This window comes from Astatotilapia calliptera, chromosome 7 (assembly GCF_964374335.1).
Source record: "Astatotilapia calliptera chromosome 7, fAstCal68.1, whole genome shotgun sequence".
Taxonomy (NCBI): Eukaryota; Metazoa; Chordata; class Actinopteri; order Cichliformes; family Cichlidae; genus Astatotilapia; species Astatotilapia calliptera.
Genome location: NC_137428.1, coordinates 57,092,888 through 57,115,045, shown reverse-complemented (window position 1 = coordinate 57,115,045; position 22,158 = coordinate 57,092,888). Strand labels below are relative to the sequence as shown.

The 22,158-nt window shown below is 41.6% G+C and overlaps 3 protein-coding genes across 4 annotated transcripts; all 3 read right to left on the bottom strand.

Annotated features, from left to right (window-relative positions):
- Positions 1-3,178: 3,178 nt before the first annotated feature.
- On the bottom strand, positions 3,179-4,671 carry LOC113026776 (beta-1,3-galactosyl-O-glycosyl-glycoprotein beta-1,6-N-acetylglucosaminyltransferase 3-like). The gene has a single exon (XM_026175904.2). The coding sequence runs from the start codon at positions 4,482-4,484 to the stop codon at positions 3,225-3,227; it is 1,260 nt and encodes a 419-aa protein (XP_026031689.2). The 5' UTR covers positions 4,485-4,671; the 3' UTR covers positions 3,179-3,224.
- A 139-nt stretch (positions 4,672-4,810) lies between these two features.
- On the bottom strand, positions 4,811-6,830 carry LOC113026774 (beta-1,3-galactosyl-O-glycosyl-glycoprotein beta-1,6-N-acetylglucosaminyltransferase 3-like). Its single transcript, XM_026175902.2, has one exon. The coding sequence runs from the start codon at positions 6,673-6,675 to the stop codon at positions 5,407-5,409; it is 1,269 nt and encodes a 422-aa protein (XP_026031687.2). The 5' UTR covers positions 6,676-6,830; the 3' UTR covers positions 4,811-5,406.
- A 171-nt stretch (positions 6,831-7,001) lies between these two features.
- On the bottom strand, positions 7,002-21,883 carry LOC113026773 (uncharacterized). Of its 2 annotated transcripts, none has more exons than XM_026175899.2 (16): positions 21,155-21,883; positions 19,484-19,687; positions 19,332-19,400; positions 19,153-19,195; positions 16,555-16,700; positions 15,607-15,801; positions 14,528-14,614; positions 14,222-14,420; positions 13,869-14,092; positions 13,538-13,780; positions 11,162-11,407; positions 10,583-10,778; positions 10,099-10,304; positions 9,071-9,171; positions 7,750-7,921; positions 7,002-7,669 (listed from the first exon to the last, which is right to left on the bottom strand). In XM_026175899.2, exons 1-16 carry the CDS (start codon positions 21,531-21,533, stop codon positions 7,287-7,289), a joined length of 3,093 nt encoding a protein of 1,030 aa, XP_026031684.1. In that variant the 5' UTR covers positions 21,534-21,883; the 3' UTR covers positions 7,002-7,286. The 2 variants fall into 2 exon arrangements, with proteins under 2 accessions (XP_026031684.1, XP_026031686.1); XM_026175901.2 differs by having other exon boundaries at positions 19,153-19,192.
- Between the last annotated feature and the right edge of the window lie 275 nt (positions 21,884-22,158).

Below are 22,158 nucleotides of genomic sequence, written 5' to 3'. Positions count from 1 at the left end.
GGAAATACATGTATCTAGCCGACACCCTTGCAAGAGCCCCGCTCGCCCCGCTGTCACGCTGCCTGGTCGAACACACTGATTATGAAGTGATGACAGTGAGCTACATCTCCACTGCTCGCTTGGAGGAGCTAAGACAGCACACAGCACAAGATGATGTGCTACAAGCGCTCAGCACAGTCATTCAGCGAGGGTGGCCCAGCAGAGAGAGCCAAGTACAGCCCGCTCTGGCTCCGTTTTTTCCATATAGAGATGAGCTCAGCATGGAGGATGGGATCATCATGAAAAGCCACAAAACTGTCATTCCCCAGTCCCTGCACAAAGAGTACATCAACATCGTACACAAAGGCCATCCAGGTACCGAAGCAACCAAGCGCAGAGCTAGGAGTGTCATTTTTTGGCCAGCAATGTCAAAAGACATCGCAGAAGAGCTGCTCTCTTGCACTGTGTGTAACAGCACTAAGACACATCAGCAGAGAGAACCGCTACAACTGCACCCTGTTCCAGACCTCCCATGGTCAACGGTGGCTGCTGACATTTTTACCTGGCATGGAAAACAATACCAGGTCCTTGTAGATTCCTATTCAGGATGGATTGAGATTGAACTTCTCCGTGACTTGACCACAGCAGCGGTCATTTCCAAGCAAAAGAGACACTTTTCAGTTCATGGCACACCGCACACGCTCCTCACTGACAATGGCAGATAATACACTAGTCAACAGTTTGTTGATTTCGCAAAACAGTGGGACTTCACCCATTCAACCAGCAGCCCAGAGTTTCCACAGTCAAACGGTCTTGCTGAGAGAGCAGTGCGAAGTGCAAAACAGCTCATGGAAAAATCTCACCGAGATGGAACCGATGTGTTTCTTGACCTCCTAAATCTTAGAAACATTCCCCGTGACACACAACTAGGCTCCCCTGCTGAACGCCTCATGTCTCGTCAGACACGCGCGGGCATTCCTGTGTGCAGCAAGCTGTTGGCACCCATTGCAAAAGACACAGGACAGATCCGTGACCGACTTCGCGACAAAAGACTCAGACTGAAGCGTCACTATGATAAGTCCAGTCGCACGCTACAGCTGTTGCAAGAAGGACAAGTGGTCCGCGTGCAGACAGAGAAAGGCTACGACAAGCTGGGAATTGTGGAAAGGAAGAGCAAGGAGCCACGATCCTACATCATTCAGGTCGATGGAAGAACCTACAGGAGGAATCGCCGCCACATCCTCCCAGTGGCAGAACCGCCTCCACCACCACTCCATGACTATGACCCTGAGTGCCAGGACACTAACCATTCTACAATGGACAGTTCCACACTCACACCGCAATCACACACACGCTCAAACGAAGATTCACAAAACACATCCTCTCCTCAGCCCCAACCTGCTGTGCAGGTGCCCGGCCAGAACATTGTGAACCAGACACCATACACTACACGTGCAGGTCGCATCTGCAGACCCAACCCAAGATACACGTAAATGGAAAACACTAGGATACCTTAGGTGTAATCAGTTTGTTGTCAGTATGTTGAAATATGATGCTTTCTATTTGCATTTTTCATAATTGCTGTTATGTTAAGGTGTGGGGTTACTCCGAGCAAAAAAACATTGTTAAGTTAAAGTTGTGTTAAGAAGCACTGTTTAGAGACTTGTGAGTGAATTAGTTTTGTTAGGTGCTACCAGCTAAATGGGGAGGATGTAGATCATTGGTTAAATGATCACCAAGCAATATTTGTTTGTGCAGACCTGCCATAACTGTGGGGGACTAGCCCAACCGGAATAGTATGGTGGGGGGAGTTTTGTTCTTCCGGTGCGGTCTGTGTGTTTTGTCATGTGCTGGAGTACGCATTAAAAGTTTTACAGCGGACTACTAACAAAAAGTCCTAACCAAACCACATGCATATCTAATAAAAGATATAAATATTGAAACACTGATCGAACATTATTGCTGATTCACGGATCATTTGATTTTACAAGTTTACCTGAATGTGGCTCCTTTTTTTGAAAAAAACTTTCTTATATCCATTGTGAACCTGGCTGTCTCTCTGTACACACAAACACTGATTCAGTAAGGACATCTCCTGGTTTCATCTTCATGTTTCCCTCTCCCCACATACACAAACCGATATCATGACCAGCAGCTTTTACAGCTGTGGCTCCACCGAACATCAGCTGATACTAGAAATTAATATTAAATAAATGCTAACAACAGCTGATCACGCTTAAACGTCCTGCCGTTGTTCAGCGTGACCTCCGCTGGTCTCAGCAGGTTTCCCCAATCTTATAAACAGTACATTGCATAATGACTGCAATTAGCACCACTGAAGGAACAATGGGCTGGGAGGGCAGTTCCTTGATTATTAATATGCGATGAGTTTATACGATTCGGGAAAACCTGCAGTCAGAGGGTCAGAGATTTCTGGTCCACGTGTACACAGTAAATGTTCTGAGGAGCATAAACAGCTCGTAGAAGCCGCTCAAACATCTCAATCTTGTCATGGATCAACATGGAGTATGCAATGGGGAAATCTTTCTCTTCCTCATTGAGAGGAGCTGTGATGAAACCTCTTTTTTCAATGTAAGCCTGACAGTTCACTGTTGCATTAATGTAGAAGTCCTCAGAAAAAACATTCTTCTTTTTCTTGGATGACAGAAGCCTTCCTAATTCACCTTCCTTACCTTTCACATCACCGGTGATAATAGTCGAACAACCAGGCAGATCAGCTGAGAACTGAGGAAGTATTTGCAGATCAGACGATGACTGTTCAGAGCCAAATGTCCAAAGAGCAAAAGAAAAGAACAAAACCATCAAGATAAGAAAAAGATTTCTTAACATACGACCCTTTGTAAAATACATATCCTTGTTTGAAAGGGACTGCCACACAGGTGACTTTGTCTTCAGTGCAGGTTACAGTTTGACGAAATGGTGAGAGGCTGCACTGTTTCATTACATAAGGAAGTATCTAAAACTAAGGTGTGGAAAACCTAAAAAAAAATCCGAGACCATTTTTGCCTGTTGCATAGTTGAGCATCAACACTACTAATGCCGCTGACAGAGTAGTGTTAAATGCAATCAGATAACATTACCAAGAAGAGCGAGTATAATGAAGTTGTTTGTTTCAGGATCTTCTACGGGTGTAACTTAGAAAGGACTTTCTACTTACAACAAACAACGCAAACTTCACTTATAATGAATGACACTTTTAATTCATTGTAAGTTTTACTCAATGGTCACATTTTCCTAGTGGGCAGTGGGTCATGGCCTAAAGCTTTGAAACGCAGCACTGATTCCAGACACCTTATGGCAACATCATCAACCTCTGGATCAAACTTATTTGCAAACAGGTGGTGTTGTTTCAGGAGCCATGGGAGGTCACCCGCTCCATACACACAAATAGATCTTCTATAAACACCAGTGCATGGGTAATATGGGGCTCCCTTATTCATATCTCCTGCTGAATACGACCACTTCACTGCCCGAGCCAAAGCTAGCATGTCTGACATGTCATACTTCCCATTTTGGGGCATTGACCCAGGAACAGAGGGCATCCTCTGCAGGGTGGCCCACAAGTGCTCATCAGGGCTGTATGTGTCCTTCTCCCACTCCAGAAACTTCTGAACCTCTCTGTCCTCCATCACATGTTCCACAAAAGCTCTTGTGACCACAAAGTAGGCATTTCCTGAGAACATGGGGATGCTGATTGGTGGGGCACTTTTCCAGACATATGTGCCGATAACTTTGTTGGTGACTTTGTGGTGATACTGCCAACGACCTTTCTTGCGTCTAGGAGTGGCTTCAGACTCCATGCTGTTCCTCCCATTGAGAAACTTCAGTGCCCTCACCATCTCTCTGTTTGTTTTGATGGGGAAGTCTGTCCCACAGGTGTTAAGCAGGTACCTCCAGTTGATGTGAGTATTTAGCAGATCTTTCATGCAATTCAGATCTGCCTGTACTCTGAACCACGAGGCATATACCACTCTTTCTAATTTACTGGCTACAAACACATTAGGAAAGCATGAAGCAATCGCAGCCACAGCCTTCTTGAATGTTGCAGAGGATTTCTGGTCCACGTGTACACAGTAAATGTTCTGAGGAGCATAAATAGCTCGTAGAAGCCGCTCAAACATCTCAATCTTGTCATGGATCACCATGGAGTATGCAATGGGGAAATCTTTCTCTTCCTCACTGAGAGGAGCTGTGATGAAACCTCTTTCTTCAATGTAAACTTGACAGTTCACTGTTGCGTTAATGTAGAAGTCCTCAGAAAAAACATTCTTCTTTTTCTTGGATGACAGAAGCCCTTCTAATTCACATTGCTTGCCTCCAGGGATAAGAGCCAACTTACCAGGCAGATCAGCTGAGAACTGAGGAAGTATTTGCAGATCAGACGATGACTGTTCAGAGCCAAATCTCCAAAGAGCAAAAGAAAAGAACAAAACCATCAAGGTAAGAAAAAGATTTCTTAACATACAACGCTTCTTAAAATACATATCCTTGTTTGAAAGGGACTGCCGCACAGGTGACTTTGTCTTCAGTGCAGGTTACAGTTCGACTAAATGGTGAGAGGCTGCACTGTTTCATTACATAAGGAAATATGTAAAACTAAGGTGTGGAAAACCGAAAAACATTCCTGGAGTATTTTACAGTTTGCAGAATTGTATTCAACTCTACTGATGCCACTGATAGACCAGATGACACTGATAACATTACCAGGATGACAGGGTTTAAGGCAGTTGTTTCAAGGCATTCAAACAGTGTAAATTAGAAAAGATTTTCTCTTTCCAACAAACAAGTTTAACTTACAGTATATGACCAATTCACTGTTTCACAAGCACGACTTTAATATCAAGTTGAAAAAAAAAACCCATATACATTTACACAAACGTGTATGATCTGTACTGTTTCACGTGTCTAAGAATTTCCATTATACAGATACAGGCACTTCATAGAATAAATATTCACCTGAAGTCAAAAGAAACATACCAAAGAAAATTACTGCTGCGTTCTCTTTTACACATTAACTATTTTAACTTTGACTACGTGTCCGTCTTGATACTGAGCATCCCGAAACATTCCTCAATTACTCTGAGCTCTAAATGCATCTAAGAATGACTAAAACGGATGTTTCATTACATAAGGAAGTCTGTAAATCTAAGGTGTGGAAAACCTAAAAAATATCCGAGACCATTTTTGCCTGTTGCATAGTTGAGCATCAACACTACTAATGCCGCTTTTAGAGTAGTGTTAAATGCAATCAGATAACATTACCAAGAAGAGCGAGTATAATGAAGTTGTTTGTTTCAGGATCTTCTACGGGTGTAACTTAGAAAGGACTTTCTACTTACAACAAACAACGCAAACTTCACTTATAATGAATTACACTTTTAATTCATTGTAAGTATTACTCAATGGTCACATTTTCCTAGTGGACAGTGGGTCATGGACTAAAGCTTTGAAACGCAGCACTGATTCCAGACACCTTATGGCAACATCATCAACCTCTGGATCAAACTTATTTGCAAACAGGTGGTGTTGTTTCAGGAGCCATGGGAGGTCACCCGCTCCATACACACAAACAGATCTTCTGTAAACACCAGTGCATGGGTAATATGGGGCTCCTTTATTCATATCTCCTGCTGAATACGACCACTTCACTGCCCGAGCCAAAGCTAGCATGTCTGACATGTCATACTTCCCATTTTGGGGCATTGACCCAGGAACAGAGGGCATCCTCTGCAGGGTGGCCCACAAGTGCTCATCAGGGCTGTATGTGTCCTTCTCCCACTCCAGAAACTTCTGAACCTCTCTGTCCTCCATCACATGTTCCACAAAAGCTCTTGTGACCACAAAGTAGGCATTTCCTGAGAACATGGGGATGCTGATTGGTGGGTCACTTTTCCTCACATTTGTGTTGATAACACTCTTTGTGATATTGTGGTGATACTGCCAACGACCTTTCTTGTAGCCAGAAGTCACCTCGGACTCCATGCTGTTCCTCCCATTGAGAAGCTTCAGTGCCCTCACAATCTCTCTGTTTGTTTTGATGGGGAAGTCTGTCCCACAGGTGTTAAGCAGGTACCTCCAGTTGATGTGAGTATTTAGCAGATCTTTCATGCAATTCAGATCTGCCTGTACTCTGAACCACGAGGCATATACCACTCTTTCTAATTTACTGGCTACAAACACATTAGGAAAGCATGAAGCAATCGCAGCCACAGCCTTCTTGAATGTTGCAGAGGAGTTCTGGTCCACGTGTACACAGTAAATGTTCTGAGGAGCATAAACAGCTCGTAGAAGCCGCTCAAACATCTCAATCTTGTCATGGATCACCATGGAGTATGCAATGGGGAAATCTTTCTCTTCCTCACTGAGAGGAGCTGTGATGAAACCTCTTTCTTCAACGTAAACTTGACAGTTGACTGTTGCATTAATGTAGAAGTCCTCAGAAAAAACATTCTTCTTTTTCTTGGATGACAGAAGCCTTTCTAATTCACCTTCCTTACCTTTCACATCACCAGTGATAATAGTCGAACAACCAGGCAGATCAGCTGAGAACTGAGGAGGTATTTGCAGATCAGACGATGACTGTTCAGAGCCAAATGTCCAAAGAGCAAAAGAAAGGAACAAAACCATCAAGGTAAGAAAAAGATTTCTTAACATACGACCCTTTGTAAAATACATATCCTTGTTTGAAAGGGACTGCCACACAGGTGACTTTGTCTTCAGTGCAGGTTACAGTTCGACTAAATGGTGAGAGGCTGCACTGTTTCATTACATTAGGAAATATGCAAAACTAAGGTGTGGAAAACCAAAAAACATTCCTGGAGTATTTTACAGTTTGCAGAATTGTATTCAACTCTACTGATGCCACTGATAGACCAGATGACACTGATAACATTACCAGGATGACAGGGTTTAAGGCAGTTGTTTCAAGGCATTCAAAAGATGTAAATTAGAAAAGATTTTCTCTTTCCAACAAACAAGTTTAACTTACAGTATATGACCAATTCACTGTTTCACAAGCACGACTTTAATATCAAGTTGAAAAAAAAAACCATATACATTTACACAAACGTGTATGGTCTGTACTGTTTCACGTGTCTAAGAATTTCCATTATACAGATACAGGCACTTCATAGAATAAATATTCACCTGAAGTCAAAAGAAACATACCAAAGAAAATTACTGCTGCATTCTCTTTAACACATTAACTATTTTAACTTTGACTACGTGTCCGTCTTGATACTGAGCATCCCGAAACATTCCTCAATTACTCTGAGCTCTAAATGCATCTAAGAATGACTAAAACGGATGTTCTCATCCACATCCTGGTCTGCATCTGTGTCCTGCTCGTGGATGAAGCTGTAACGCCGATAAACGGATCCACCTTTGCTGGTGTACACCACATCTACCTCATCTCCGCTATCTGGCTCGGGCACGCCGTGGGGCATGTTAATGTTCGCACTACCACTCAATCTCTCATAGCTTCGTTTCCAACAAAGCCTCTTCCTAGCATGGGCTTTAACCAAGACAAATACAGCCAGAGTCAAACCAATTGCCAGCAGCAGAGCAATAGGCAAGGCAGCTGAGGTGTGCTTCAGAGTTCTGGAGGACAAACTCATATCGGTTTCCTGGATGTCTCCTGATTTAGGCTGGGGGGCCTCCACACACAGTGCTAGAAAAAACACAAAATTCCTTTAGTAAACTGTCACATCTATACACTTTTCTTTCGCTTATGAAAGACAGCATCACTACCTGAGCGGCTGTCACAAACACAGCAATTGGTGTAATTGCCTCCAGTCTGACAGCATGGAGCACAACGGTTCTCCACAGCATGAAGAGCAGAGTCAGTGTGACAAGTCAGACAGTGGTCAGGTCCGGGGCCGTAGCAATGCCTGCATGACTTGTTGCAAGGCTTGCATGTTTCCTACAATCGAACAGTTAGATACAGACATTAGATAAAAGGTTATGCCAGAGGTTATGTTATGCTCTGAAGAGAATGGAAGGCAAATAGCCCAGCCTGTTTCACCACTATCAGTTCTAACCTGACAATTCAGTATGTCAGTATTACTCACTGTTAATCCTGTTTTACTACATCCTGGTTTTGAGAGGATGTCTATGTACTTTCTTTTGTGTACTGTCACAAGCTAGTAGGCATACAGCAAACATCCGTGGTAGCTCGCTTACGAATATATGTGGCAGCCAAACTAAAATATTAATTTGGATCAGTGTTTTTTATTATTTCACTCATTTACGGTGGTGTGATCAATTAGTGTCTGTAGGCAGATTCTATGCTATCAATTTAAGCGAGAACACCTGCCATTTGCCTTTAAATACAATGGTTATGATACATAGAGTAGTACAATGACAAGACGATCATTAAATCATAACTAGGGCTGTGCGATATGACCAAAATCTCATATCCCGATATAAGAATTCTATCGTCTGATAATGATATAAATCACAAAACTGTAACATTTTCTGTAAATTCTGTGAACTTCGGGCAGCTCGACTTGCGGGAAGTGTTTCCAGCTGGGCGTCATGTAGCTGGAGTCGAGTGTTTTAACCGATGCATGAAACGATACATTTTTAGACATAAATTGTAATGCCCGCCGTTTTCTTTGTGAGTATTTATTACACGGCATGCTGCGGGGAAAGCCTGTTCTAACGTTTGAGTCTTTTAGCACCTGGCGGCTCTTTTTTTACTTCTCATCCGTAAATAATCTGCTCTTTCACGTGATTCAATTTATTTTGAAAAGTCTCAACAGGATCTTGAGCTTTATTGTGAAAGGTTTATGTGGAACATAAACAAGCGGAGACGCGATGGTGTTACCGTTGTTGTTGCTAACCACAAAGCATAAAACAGGCGCTTGTCCATCTGTAGTGTGGTTATATTGAATATAAGAGAAATAGAGAACTTTAAGAAATTAATATAGCCACTACAGTGACCATCAAAACGATGAAAAATATTGCCGTAAACAGTTTATTTTGTGACACCACGAAACAAACAATAGCATAAAATGAAACGATAGACGTTTTTATATCGTCATATCGAACAGCCCTAATCATAACCCACCTCTTCAGAAAAGTACAGTCCCTCCTTACAGCGTGGATAGCACACTTTGTCCTGTAGCATGCTGCCCCAGTCACAAGTCAAGCAGCCCTGAGGAGAGGCATCTGCAAACACACATACAGGCACTGAGCAGATACCTAATGAGAAAGTGAATCCACGATATTGACAGTTTGGAAATATAAAGTACAGTCAGAAATTATTCAAGCCCCAGTTCAGGGTCAAAGGTGGTGGTGGTGGCAACCCAGTTCATCACACTGTGAGAACAAGCCAGAGTAACTGGAGAGACCCATGCAGACATCCACATATAGAAGGACTCTAGACTGGATTCAAATCCAGGACCCTGTGAGGTAACAGTCTTACCCAGCATACCACCATTTAGTATCCGAAAACCATTTACAGTCAACAGTCAGTCTACAAAATAAAAAATAAAGTAACAATTGAGGGTTCCCCCCCCCCCCATTTAATACTACTGAATGAAGCTGTGCTGCTAGATACTGTACCCAGATCACTCGAGTGCTGCTATAATGCATATTCTATTTGTCCCATGTCACCACAGGTTCTCTGGAGGTCACCAGGTTCCTAACCACCTTTAGTACCACGATCTTGCTCTCATGATTCCTCAGTTTGGGAATCGTTTGTCTACAGGAAGAGTGCTTGTTGCTCCAAATGTGCTCCCTGTGCCTCCACACAGTCATGTCTACAAGCACTTTAGGGAGGGCTTTTGAGTTCCTTTTGCTTCCCCTTTGATTTTGTTTTCATGTGCCAATCAAGGTACAGAAACATCTCAAAGATGATTAAGAGAAAGAGAGACTCCTGAGTTAAAATGAAAGCAAATGGTCTAAATAGTTACATCAGTGTTACATTTCAGAAGGAATTTTATTTTTCTGTTTGCTGAACTGAAATTAAATGAAATGATTAGAACAAAAAGCTGTATGTAACACAGTAAAATAAATAACATGTAAAAAACATGCCTGAATGCTTAAAAATGGGTTTCTGTTGACTCACTGGTTTGACATTTCACCTCTACCTACCTATGCATGTCTGACAACTGATATGACATTTTTTGCAGATGTCGTTAGACTGATAGAAGCGGTGTGGGCAGCGTTCGACACACAGCTTGGTGCCTTTCAGCTCCAGCAGAGGAGGGGAACATGCCCTGCAAGACTCGGGCCCCGGTCCTGTACACAGCTCACAGGACTGGTGACATTTATGACACTGGGAGCCCTCCCTGTAATACCTGAAGAAATGCATAAAAAAAATGGGTTAAAACATTTCCTTCATGTTTGTCAAATATGTAACTGATAAAAAAAAAAAAAAGCTTTAAGAAAAAGTTACTTTGCTGCTGAAGAAGGAGAAACCACGTTACACCCTTTCTTCCTAAGAAACTTTGGTTCACTTCCAAAACAAATACTGTATTATCTCTAGTTTGGGGTCACTGAAGCATAAAGGTCTGTTTGCAGAAATTGTTTGTCTACTTGAGGTAAACATTTCACAAATAGTAACAGAGCTTTCTACCCAGTGGGACAATGGGTGACACAGAGCTGAAGGAGCCGCAGATATCCTGGAGAACACGTAAGGCAATCTCTTGGTGATGCACTAGTGCAAGAGGAACACACGTGGTCACAAGGCAAACAGAGTCCCAACATCTTTCCATCAGCTTCCTGCCTTGTGGTATACGTGCCATCAGGACACGTATTAACACATGTGCTGTCTGGAAAAAAAGCATACAGCAACAGAGTTAGCACCTTAACTTGGTGGCGTACTCACTTCAGAGAAGCAACCAGTACAACTGCATAAATCTGTTTAACCTGAAATTGTCAAATAGTCTTACAAAAGCCATTATTATGAAGCCAGCTGTGAGAGCACTAAATGCAAAAGCAAAGTCTATAACTTGGGCCAAAAATTTCATTAGTGATTAAAATGAGAAAAGGCTTTTTCAAACACCTGTAGAGCTAACAGTTAAAAGATAAATGATTCAGATTTGTTTTGTCTTTGCATGATAAATCAACTTTAAAACAATCAGTTTTGTGCTGATTTTCATTTATACCACAAATCACCTCTGTGTCTGCACATAAACCTGTTGAAAATGCTCACTGTAAAGATATCTGGGGACAGCACAGGTCTGGCATTCATCGTTGCCTGGCCCCTCACACGAAAGACAGTGTCGGTGGCAACCCTTGCAGGTGAACTGGTCGTTGTGTAGGTAGGTCCCCGGTGGGCAGGCCGTATCACCCGTCACACCACACAGTAACGTGTTTGGATCCAACACGAGTCCTCTCTCGCACTGGGTGCACTCGTTGGCGTCCGGCCCGGTGCAGCTAAGGCAAGTCTGGTGGCACTCTAAATACAACCAAGCAAAGCAGATTGCAACACCTTCATGTCACATTACCACATTTACACAAGAGGGTACAATAATCATGTTTTAGAGGTGAATGGATTTCATTTTAAGCAAATAGCTTATTTCATTATCACTCAGTTGTGAGTTTAGTAATTGCTTTTGGCCATTGCATTAACCTCCCTTTGTTACACATTTTCTGTTTTATTTTATTTTTAACGCTTATTCAAGCTTTAACATTATTCAAGGTAATTAGTATGGAAAAGAAAATCTAATAGAAGGTGTGAGGAAAAAATTGGATGATCTCGCTTTCAAGGTTTTTTCTTTGTGTACTTGGTGTGGACTTCTAGTGCACGCTTTATAGACTGTTCTGTGTGAGTGCCATTCTAACCACTCCATGGACCTCAAGCACAGCGCAAACATTTAACTTTCTGAGTCTAGCTAACCTAACTTTCATGTCTGTGGACATTAGTGTGTGTGGAGTCCACAGTGTTCAAACCTCAAGGCGGCACATGTGCATTTTGGTTTTTTTTATTATACTTTTACAGAGCTTGCACCATAAATTTGTCTGATTCTCTGTGGTGAGCTTTACTATATTACGCTGAGCTGTCTAAGGGAGAGAAACTTTAGCATCTCCACTGTGCTACGTGGTGTTGTCACCACTGGCCCAACTCTGGCATATTTGGCTCCTGGTGAGTTTATCCTCTTCCCCAAAATGAAAGACAAGTTGAAGGGTCACACTTCTAACGTTGTGGAGGAGATCCAGAACCGATTGCTGATATACAAATTCAAGTGGTGAGAATAGGACCTGTATAGTGAAAAAATCAGCAGTTCCGCTGAAACGAATGTGGTGCTGCAAGCTGATCTATTTTACATTATGATCTAATTTATACAGTAGTATAGGTACGACTGTATAAACACTACAGTATAGTATAGATACTATAATACTGCAGGACTGGGAGTAAACTGCTTTTAAAAAGTCTGTGCCAGATTTTTTCCGAAACATTGCCTCCAGCACATGAAATAAACACTAAAACTAATACAAACTAAACTAAAAGGCAACATTTTCAAACAGTAAAACCAAAACTGAAAATAGCAAACCCACTCTGGAAACTAAATGAAACTCTGAAATCAAAGAATCAAATAAAAATGAATCAGAAAATACAATAATAATAACTCTGGGCTTCTTTTACATCAATCCCCTAAAAACTATGACATGGAAAGGGTCAGTTTGATCAATTACCCAGAGTATTATGCATGATTATTGCAACACATCTACATGTTAATTTATCCAACTACCGTACTTATTCAAAGGGATATCCCAACTCTATATTACACAGATGCAAGTCCTGTGAGTCAAAGTACTTTCAGCAACACATTGTGAAAAAACATTAGAGAATATTACTTGTGGGGTTATCTTAACATTATCTTAAAAGTTCTGGTGGTGCCAGTAGTACCCCTCAGGCTCCTAGTAGATGCACCTATGGTATAAATGTGAAAATCCTATGTTGCTTTGTTCTGAAGTTATCACATTCACAAGATCTTCTGACCTTGAGGTCGAGGTCGCGGAGATTTGAAGTTTTCTGAAATTTTTAGTTAATAATTAATTAATTAAATAATAATAATAATTAAATAATTAATAATTTTATCAATTTAAAAGTCTTAGGTGGTTTCCTTCTCGAGTTATCACATTCATAAACTTGAGTGTTCGTGCCAGCCACCCGCTCCGCAAGGTGACAACCACACCCCATCAGCCTTTTACGGCTGAGGGATAAAAACAAATAACTTTGCAACACTGCAGAATTCCTGCTACTAGGAAGGTCAAATCCAAAACTCGAACAGAGGTAATATCATTGGATTTAAATGAAATGAAATTTGACAGTTGCATTTCATAGTTGCTACAGTTTCAATTTCTAAAATTTCAATTTCATCAAAATTGAATAAATATTAAAATGATTAAATGATTAAAGTGTATTTTAATCATTTTGACATCTGAATTTATGGTCTTTGAACTGACGTAGTAGCATCATGAAAACTAGAAAGAATTCTCGCTGTAGAACGGTGAAGCCGTAACAAGAAAACTCCACATATTTGGTGTTTAAAACCAAATCAAATCTGTGAATCCAGGTGCTCACCTTGACACTCCATAGCTGCAGTCTCATAGTAAGTACCAGCGGGGCAGTCCTTTGAGCATACACCTTTATAGAGCTTGGGGCTGTAGGTTGAGCAGGTCTCACAATCATCTGCTGAAGGCCCTGAACAGCTGCCACACGTAGGGTGGCACTGACCGCAGCGGCCCTCCTCCATGTCCTCATAATAGCCCACAGGACAACTAGCCTTACACTCACCGTTCAGCATCAAGTAGAGGAAACTGCACCCTGGAGGGGTGAAAAATTTATAACACAAATCTCTCACCTGTATTGAACATTATATCTTTTAAATCTGCTGACTGTGCTAATAACTCACGGAAGCAGGTCCTGTCATCTGAGCAAACTTCACAGTGGGGAGGACATCGTCTGCAGGTACCATCATCTGCAGGATACATTCCCAGCGAACAGTTGAGTCTACACATGCCACTCTCCAGGTAGTAGCCGTCAGCACAGGACAGACACTGGGATTTGATGTCATCACAGGTGAGACAGGAGCTATCACAGGCTTCACACGACCCCTCTGCTGTCTCAAAGAAACCTCTAAAGAAAAACAAAACAAAAATAACCCCAATACGGTTGGGAGAAAACAAAAGAGAAGCGAAGCACGAAGAAGATCGTGTCATCATTGCATAGCTCCGTGTTTGTTTCACCGCTTATCAAACTGCTTACTCTGGGCAATTGGACCAGCACCGGCCTTGGTGGAGAAAAAGTTTATCGGTGCCTTTGGAACAGCTGATGCAGTTATCACTGGTGTCCACACAGGCCTCACAGCTGGGAGAGCAGTCCTCACACAGCTGAGTGGCAGAGTTCGCATATGAGCCAGGTGGACACTGCTCTACGCAGGAACTGTCCTGGTCCAGGAAATATCCTGTGAAGCACAAATACACACACATCCACACTCGCACGATTGGCATCAAGAATTAACATCGCGATTAAGATAGTTTACTCTGAAAAGCTAAAAGCAGTAAATATTACCTTTAAAACAAGAAGAACAATCCAGTGCCTGTGGGCCAAAACAGGTCTTACAGGAAACATTGCACGTGTGACATTCACCATATTTCCCTGGATGGAAAAGAATATACATACAGCACACAGCTTGTTTTAACCATCCCCACCACAAGAGGGAACCATAACAAGATTTAGTGTCTCAGGCACAAATAGACTGTATAAGAAAGGGCTCTGGGCAGAAATAAACAGAAATGATTGATAATCAGGAGCTTTTGGACTATTGCATTCTGTATTCAAAAGCAAACATTAAGAAAAGGTATTGCTCTAAAACCATTCATGTTCAGTGTTGCCTAAGGATAAAACAGGCACTAGTGTTTTAAAAAACAAAACAAAAAACACTAAATTGCAAATGCGCAATAACAGCTCTTGGCTCAAAGTGACAGCACTGGTCAGTTTTACAGATATGTGAATGACACCTGTGTTAAAATTGAAACCTAAGAAGTAGAATGTTTTAAATGAAGCTGTTTCCTTACAATAGCAGTATATAGCTTGGAAAAATACTTGATGGCTGAATGCGAACTGCTCCTGACGAAGCTGGCTTATCCACACGCGTAAGCAAATAATGAAACCAATGATGTGGAAATTAAAACAATCGACTTATTAACCGTATATGGCTGATAACAAGAACAATGGAGTATTGTATCCAAGTGCTGGTGACACAGACACAAAAGAGAAGGGGCTAGAGAGGTAGATGCTTGAGGCAGATGACCCCAGAGGTCCTTCAGCAGGGTTCAAGCTTGTGGGCTCAGCAGCAAGTATCAACTTCCTAAAGTGTCCTTGAGCAAGACGATGAATCCCTCCACATTTCTGGGACAGTGTACTGACCTCCAGTGTCACCCAAAGGAGAAAAGCAATCATTTCCACCCGAGATTCAGAGAAGTATCGTGTTACGAGTGTTATCTGTGATTCAGCTATGACCTGATATGTCATTCTGTCCTTTTGTTCGTAAATTTGTAAATCTGTAATTTACCTGGATTACAGTGGATCACATAAAACTTCTTTTTTAACCAGCCTAAGTCAGCTTTCACCGTGCTTCCTCTACTTACCATCAAAATACTGTCCCTGTGGGCAGTTAATGTGAGGACACTGTCCATGTACAGGAAAATTCCCACCAGGACAAAGGTCGCAGTCTGTTGCACGAGGTCCGTGGCATGTCTGGCACGAGCTGTGGCAAGACTGACAGCGCCACCCGCTGGAGTCGCTGAAGGTTTGCTGAGGACACTTTTTAATGCATTGTCCCTCTGACACAGACACAGAAGCACAGAGAGGGACTAATGTTATTACGACATTATTCCATTACAGCATTTCTTCTATACTGACAATCTTAAAAACATGGATGCTATAGCAGACAAAAGCACTTCTCTACATGTTCTCTTCTACTTTTTTCTGTAGAAATAAGTCAAGAGAAACCATAAGAAGTTACTTTGATTTGTAAAAACACTATTTATTCTTTAAATGGTGCTGATAAACTTATTCTCATAAGTGAGCTGTTCACTGCTGCGTAAATCCTTCTCCTTTGCCCTTATAGGATCACTCTCTCTCCAAATTCCATCTGACTGCCCAGGCACAAAACAATGACCTAGATTTTTTTTTTTTTTTTTTGAAACTGGACCTTGTAGCTGGAGAAGGTGGAGGCCGATTAGTGCAGCAGTGGGCTCGCCAACCTTTCTTTACTATAGTTTTGTTTCCAGGCTTTATTTACAGTCTCCAACCTTTTTCTCCCACGCCTACAGAACACAAAAACACAATCCCTTCTTCTTTGTTTGCATAAATCATACATTTGCATATCTTATGTTACAGATTTGCTTAAATGAACATGTTTTGCAAGCCAAATTAAGACTCAGAGTGCTTTCATTTGTCTTTGGTTAGTCTCAAAAACAACGTGATTAAAGAATATATTGAATATACTCTTTTAGTATGGTATGGAACATCTGCATCATTTAGTATACTGATAGTAAGGAAAGCATAGATATATGATTGTTATTTGCTTCTACCGTTGAGGAAGTAACCAGGCTGGCAGGCAAAGCAGTGCGTGTTATTCCTGCAGTCTTCACATGGTGCTGGGCAGGAGAGACAGACACGCCTGCCTCTGTCCTCATAGGTGCTCTGAGGACAATGTCTGCGACACTGGTGCCTGAAACTGTAGAGAAAGGTTCATTGAAAATCTTCCATTAGTTTCTTTAACTTGTTTGCACGTGGTGAGCAATAAGAATCCCTGGCAATTAGCAAAGTATTTTTCCTCAGTAGAACTTTTAATAGGTCAGTGACTGCATTACTTGAACTCCCTGCCACAGCTATTAAATGAAAGTAGACTCTGTTTTGCAAAGCAAACATGCTGAACAGAACTATTGTGATATCAAAAAAGCCGATGAAAAGCACCATGATCTGATGGCAGCAGAAACACAAGGTATACCGCACACAAGTGGTAATCCCAACATGCATTGTGTCAGTAAGCCGCACACCTGTAGATGAATTGTTGACTTCAGAGCACTCCTCTCCCAACTCATGCAGTTTAGACGAACAACAGTAGGGACAGGAAGCACAATGTAGGCTGGCTTTCTTCAAGCATATTGTGGTTCTACTTTCTTCTTAAGGCGAAAAGATAATTGGTGTTTTATTTGTAGCCCGCAGGTATGGGGTGATTTCTGTCATTAACCTATCCTATCAGTCCTTCGGGGCTTAACTGTCTTATTAAACATGAGACAGCTGCCCCAGAAACGAGCTTTAAAAAAAGTGAAGATTTGATTTGCAAAGATGTCACGCTAAAACATTAAAGAAAGAGGGACTTAGCCAAGCAGCAAATAAGCCACTAACATATGTGATGCAGCATCTTGTGTAGCCTATTCCACCACCTTCCTACATAAGGGAACCTGACCAGTGACAGCCCAACCTGCCCTTCCTACTGCGTTGCCGTGGATCTGGTGCTAAGATGTGGGGGTTGTTTGAAGAGGAACAGCTGGAGGCGCCACGATGCATCCATCAAGTGGTTCACAATAGCAGCTGGTACAAACCAGGCCCCATTTCTTGCCAGGAAAAACTACTCTGCTTTAAAATCTGCAGGATGTTTAAGAATCCCCCTGTGCAAACACCAGGCTATCCATTCCAGAAGAGCACATTTGCATTTCCAACGCAACTTCTGTTTAGGTCTTTTACTCCTGGACTTTGTTAGTAAGGAAGAAAATATACTGCAGCTAGTCTCAGAAAAGAGAAAGCCCCGGGAAATGAAGGATTTAAATTATAGTGAGAATGAATCACAGCAATTTTTGGTTTTGCTGCACTTCTTTGGTTCCTTGGGGAGGAAAGTAAATGCCAATAAATACCAAACATCCATCATGCTGTGATTTCTTTTAAAAGGCGGCGTTTAATGCAAGAGTAACACTGGCCTCACTGATTCATGGTTATGCCAAAGCTGTCGAACTTTAACATTTTTCACTACCAGCAAAATCTCAAAAGGAGGAATTTCTTTTAGTGCTCGAAACTGTCACAATCTGTCGCAGTGTGGCTGTTTTTCCAATTTATAATAGCTCCCTGCTGGATTATATTTATTTTATTTTTGTCTGCTACACATGTAGATATATAATAGCTATAACAACATAAAATGCTAAGATGAACAGTCATATTGAATCTCTAAAACCATACTTTTAAAGAAAACTACACAAGCAGATGCAGAAAAATAGACTATCCCAATAAACCTGTGTAGCATCCACAAAAGCAGGTGCTGTATTTTCTTGCAGCTCTTCCATCTCTACTTGTTTTTCTCTACTCCTTACACATAAGAACACTTTGTTAAGTCTCTTCTGAGCTCAAAACCAAGGCTCAGGTAACAGCGTATGATTCTGAATGGAAGGTAACCTGATTCACACGATTCCAGGAGGCCTAAACTCGAGGGAGGAGTGCACAATTGGGGGGTCTGTTCTGGCTCTATAACTTGTGTTACACACTGCGTCCAATTGATAAGCTGGTGTAAACAGGAATATAGATGCAATTTTCTGTAGAGGCAAGAAAGCTAAGCATATTCTGATAAGCAATTTGTGAAATGGTTGGCCATATAATGCCTCACAGTGCATGTAGATTTACAAGACCCGTTTTTTGTTGTTGTTGTTTTTTTTCCTGCAAAGCAATACCATTGAATGTAAAAAACAATTACAGGGTCATTGTGAGGTTAATTGCTTCTTGGCAGCATATTTAATCTCCATAAAAAAAGAAAAACTGTTTGAAAAATCATAAAGCATAGCATGCAAAAGCATAACTGTTCCATGCCGGATAAACAAATAACTAAGTCGAGTTTTCTCATTTTACTATTTGCAACATTTCAGACCTTTTGAACTCAAATTTATAAGCGTAAACTGATTAACTAATTTTAAAACTGTTAAAAATCAGAAAAGAAATTACAAAAAATAATGATTTCAATTTTTTGTGTTTTTTACTAATAATTACTAATATTCAAACTAATAGAAAATACCTGTCAAATCCATAAACAATGAAAAGATAATTGCCAATTGACGCTGTTGTCTGTGGATGATTTCAGAGCAGAACAGGAGGAAAACACAGTTATCAAAATATAATAATAAGGTAAGAAAAAAAACACTCACAGAAAGTAACCTTCAACACAGCTGCTACAGATCTCTGGGTCTTCTGGGAACAGAGGAGAAAAGGTGATTAATTAGCATTCATAGGGAGAAACAAACTGCATTGTGCTCCTTTATCAGCGTTTTAATATACATCGCTAAACAGTAATGGTGTGTGGGCCTCATACAGAAAGCATGTTTACCTGTGTAACATGTTTTGCAGCCAATTTCACAGTCAATGCACTCTCCTGTATCAGGGTCCTGCACCTGCCCTGAAACACAGAGGTCCAGAATACTGAATGCCTCTCTGTTAGGCAAAGATATCGCCTCCACAAAAACTCTGTTTTGCACTTACCTATGCCGCAGAGTGCTGTTTGGCAGACCCCATTGTGAAGTTTGTAATGTCCTCGACACTTGGCACATATGTTGCCATCTGTGCACAGTTCACAATTGGCTATGCAGGGCAGGCAGGCATAGTGACCCCTGTCAGGATAGAATCCCCGTGGGCAGTGTGTCCGACAGCGACCTTGGTGGAGGAAACGTTCCTGTCCGTCTTCATCTGAGGAGGAAGAGGAGGTCACGGAGGAGCTGTTAGCATACTCTATTTTCCCTTATCATAAAAATGCTGTTTGCCGTATTCTGAGAGTGAAAAACATTCAGATTCTCCTAATAAATACAGAGGTAAGCTTTAATCTTTTCTTCATCTGACAGCCAGTCGGATGAAGGAAAGTTAAAAAGACACTGCAACTGTGTAAAAGTAAGTGCCTAATGAAAGATGAGGATTGCTGAGGGAATCTGTGGCAACTGCTGGGAGGTGCTGGATTCAGAGATTTCACATGCATATTTAATAAAAACAGAGAATAGCGGCAGGCGAATGGAAGGCATAAAGATCATTATAAACTGACTGCAGACAGCAACAGTGCCAGATCACTTGTGGACTGATGCTCCAACTAATATAAACACTGGCAATTAGCGGGAGACCAGAGATCAGAGCTGTAAGCAGAGACAGCCTTGTGTTGGCCCTCATGATTAATGCTCTGCCACCTGCCACTAGCCTAGCAAGGCACCTGTGGCACCTGAGGCATCTCTGAGAGCAGCCGAGTTACAGCATTGTCTCATCTGCTCAGCGCCACACAGAAGACGTGTGAGACAGGGAGGAGAGCGGCTGCAAGCTGCTGCCTCTCTTATCCTTCCACTTCCCTCAATCACAGCATGATCAGAAAAATATGGCACATGACAACCAAGCATAGGTCCACCCAGCAACAATGTATAGTAAGAGAATCAGTAGTGTGTGTTCAAGGGAGGGAGAGTGTGAGGGAAGGAGGGACAGAGTTGCAGCTTTTGCAGGTTGAGCCTAGTCAACAGCAACAGCACTACTTCCAGCTCTTCCAGATATTTTTTCCCTGTTCTGATTAACAAAGGCCTCTTTCTGACACGATCACATTACACCGTGAAAACTCGGGTGAAAAACGATCATACATTCATACATTCAACCCTTCCCTATTTCAGAGGTAGCCAGCAAGTCCTACAGCCAGCCTCTCTGATTGTTTAACAAGAGTAAATGGTAAACCAGAGCTGAATGCTCCTCATCGAACAAAAGCCTTTTTTAAAGAGCTGGGTAATCATTAAATAGACTAGTAAAAAAAAAAAAAAACTGGATTACTGAGTCGTCAACAGGTCTTTGTCATAATCTGGTATAGGTGTGGTAAAATAATAACAAATTATAATAAAATCCTTTAAAAAAAACAATTATATGAACAATGGCATGCAAATTTAGTGCTCTCATGTCCTCATTTCATAGGTACTGTGTTGGATCTTTTTGCCAATGATGATGAAAACTTAAGTTATTGTCACATAAGATACACGACTTTAAAAAAATCCGTAGGTATATCAAATGCACTGCAAGCTAGTGTGTGTGGAAAATGTAATGGATATTTAATAAAAATCGCCTTTTTTTCATTTGAGAAAGCCATCAACAACAGCCCTATATTCACCGCGTTATACGTGCTAAGAAAATCCTACTCACAAACTCCACAGGTAGTGCATTCAAACAGCTCGTGTCCGTAGCACTCGGAGCAGGTGGGATGACACAGGACACACTGGTTCTTCAGCATAAACTGGCCACTCGGACAGGGCGACGAGGGTTTACATCCAGTAAATCCAACGCAGAAGACCAGGAGAATGACAAACGCGACGGAAGACCTCATGGCTGTGCCCGAGGACTTTCGGTTGAAAGTGAGAAAGACGGCAAACAGTGAGGACTGTCTCCAAAGACGCAGTGTCCGTGCGGCAGGTAAAGCTGGCGGATCGATATGGGGACTCGGTGTGAGGCACCAGCCCAGAGATAACTTGCTGGACCAGTTCAAGTGAAACACTGGACAATGAGAATGGACCGCGGTGAGCATTTAGTCAACGAGCCAAAGAAAATGAGAAAACACCCAGTCTCTGTGAGTCACGATAGATAGATAGATAGATAAATGATTTCCCCAGCACTGGAATGTAGATCCCAAACCAAACGTCTACCTGTTAGGTACGTCTATTAAAATAACACCTTGGAGAATTTGTTTCTTGTAGAAACTCGAGATTTTGCCTGTGTATGACAGAACTTTAAAGAAAAATGAAAAAAAAAAGATAAAAAAAAAAAAGATTTCCTAACCTATTGTCTAACCCATTAGCCCAGAGGTCTACTTCACCACCACCATCGTCACCTAATTTGACATCAGTAATAAACATTATGTAGACTGATCCCCCTTTTTCTATCTTATTTTTTGTTTTAAAGTAATTAAAACATAACATTTAGAAGCCTTGTGAAATGTATGGCAGATTTATATATCCACGGGTGTTCCTAATAAAGGGGTAAATGAGTGCAGCAGTCTTCAGTGTGCTTTTAATCTCAGGAGAATAGCTTTGCAGTCACTGGAGTTTCGTACAGGCTGTGATTACGCTGGCTTTTCATTTCTTTCCTTCTTTTTTTTTCTTTATTGGTTCATGCACAGCGGCCTCTGGCGGCCAAATGATGGACGCGCATGC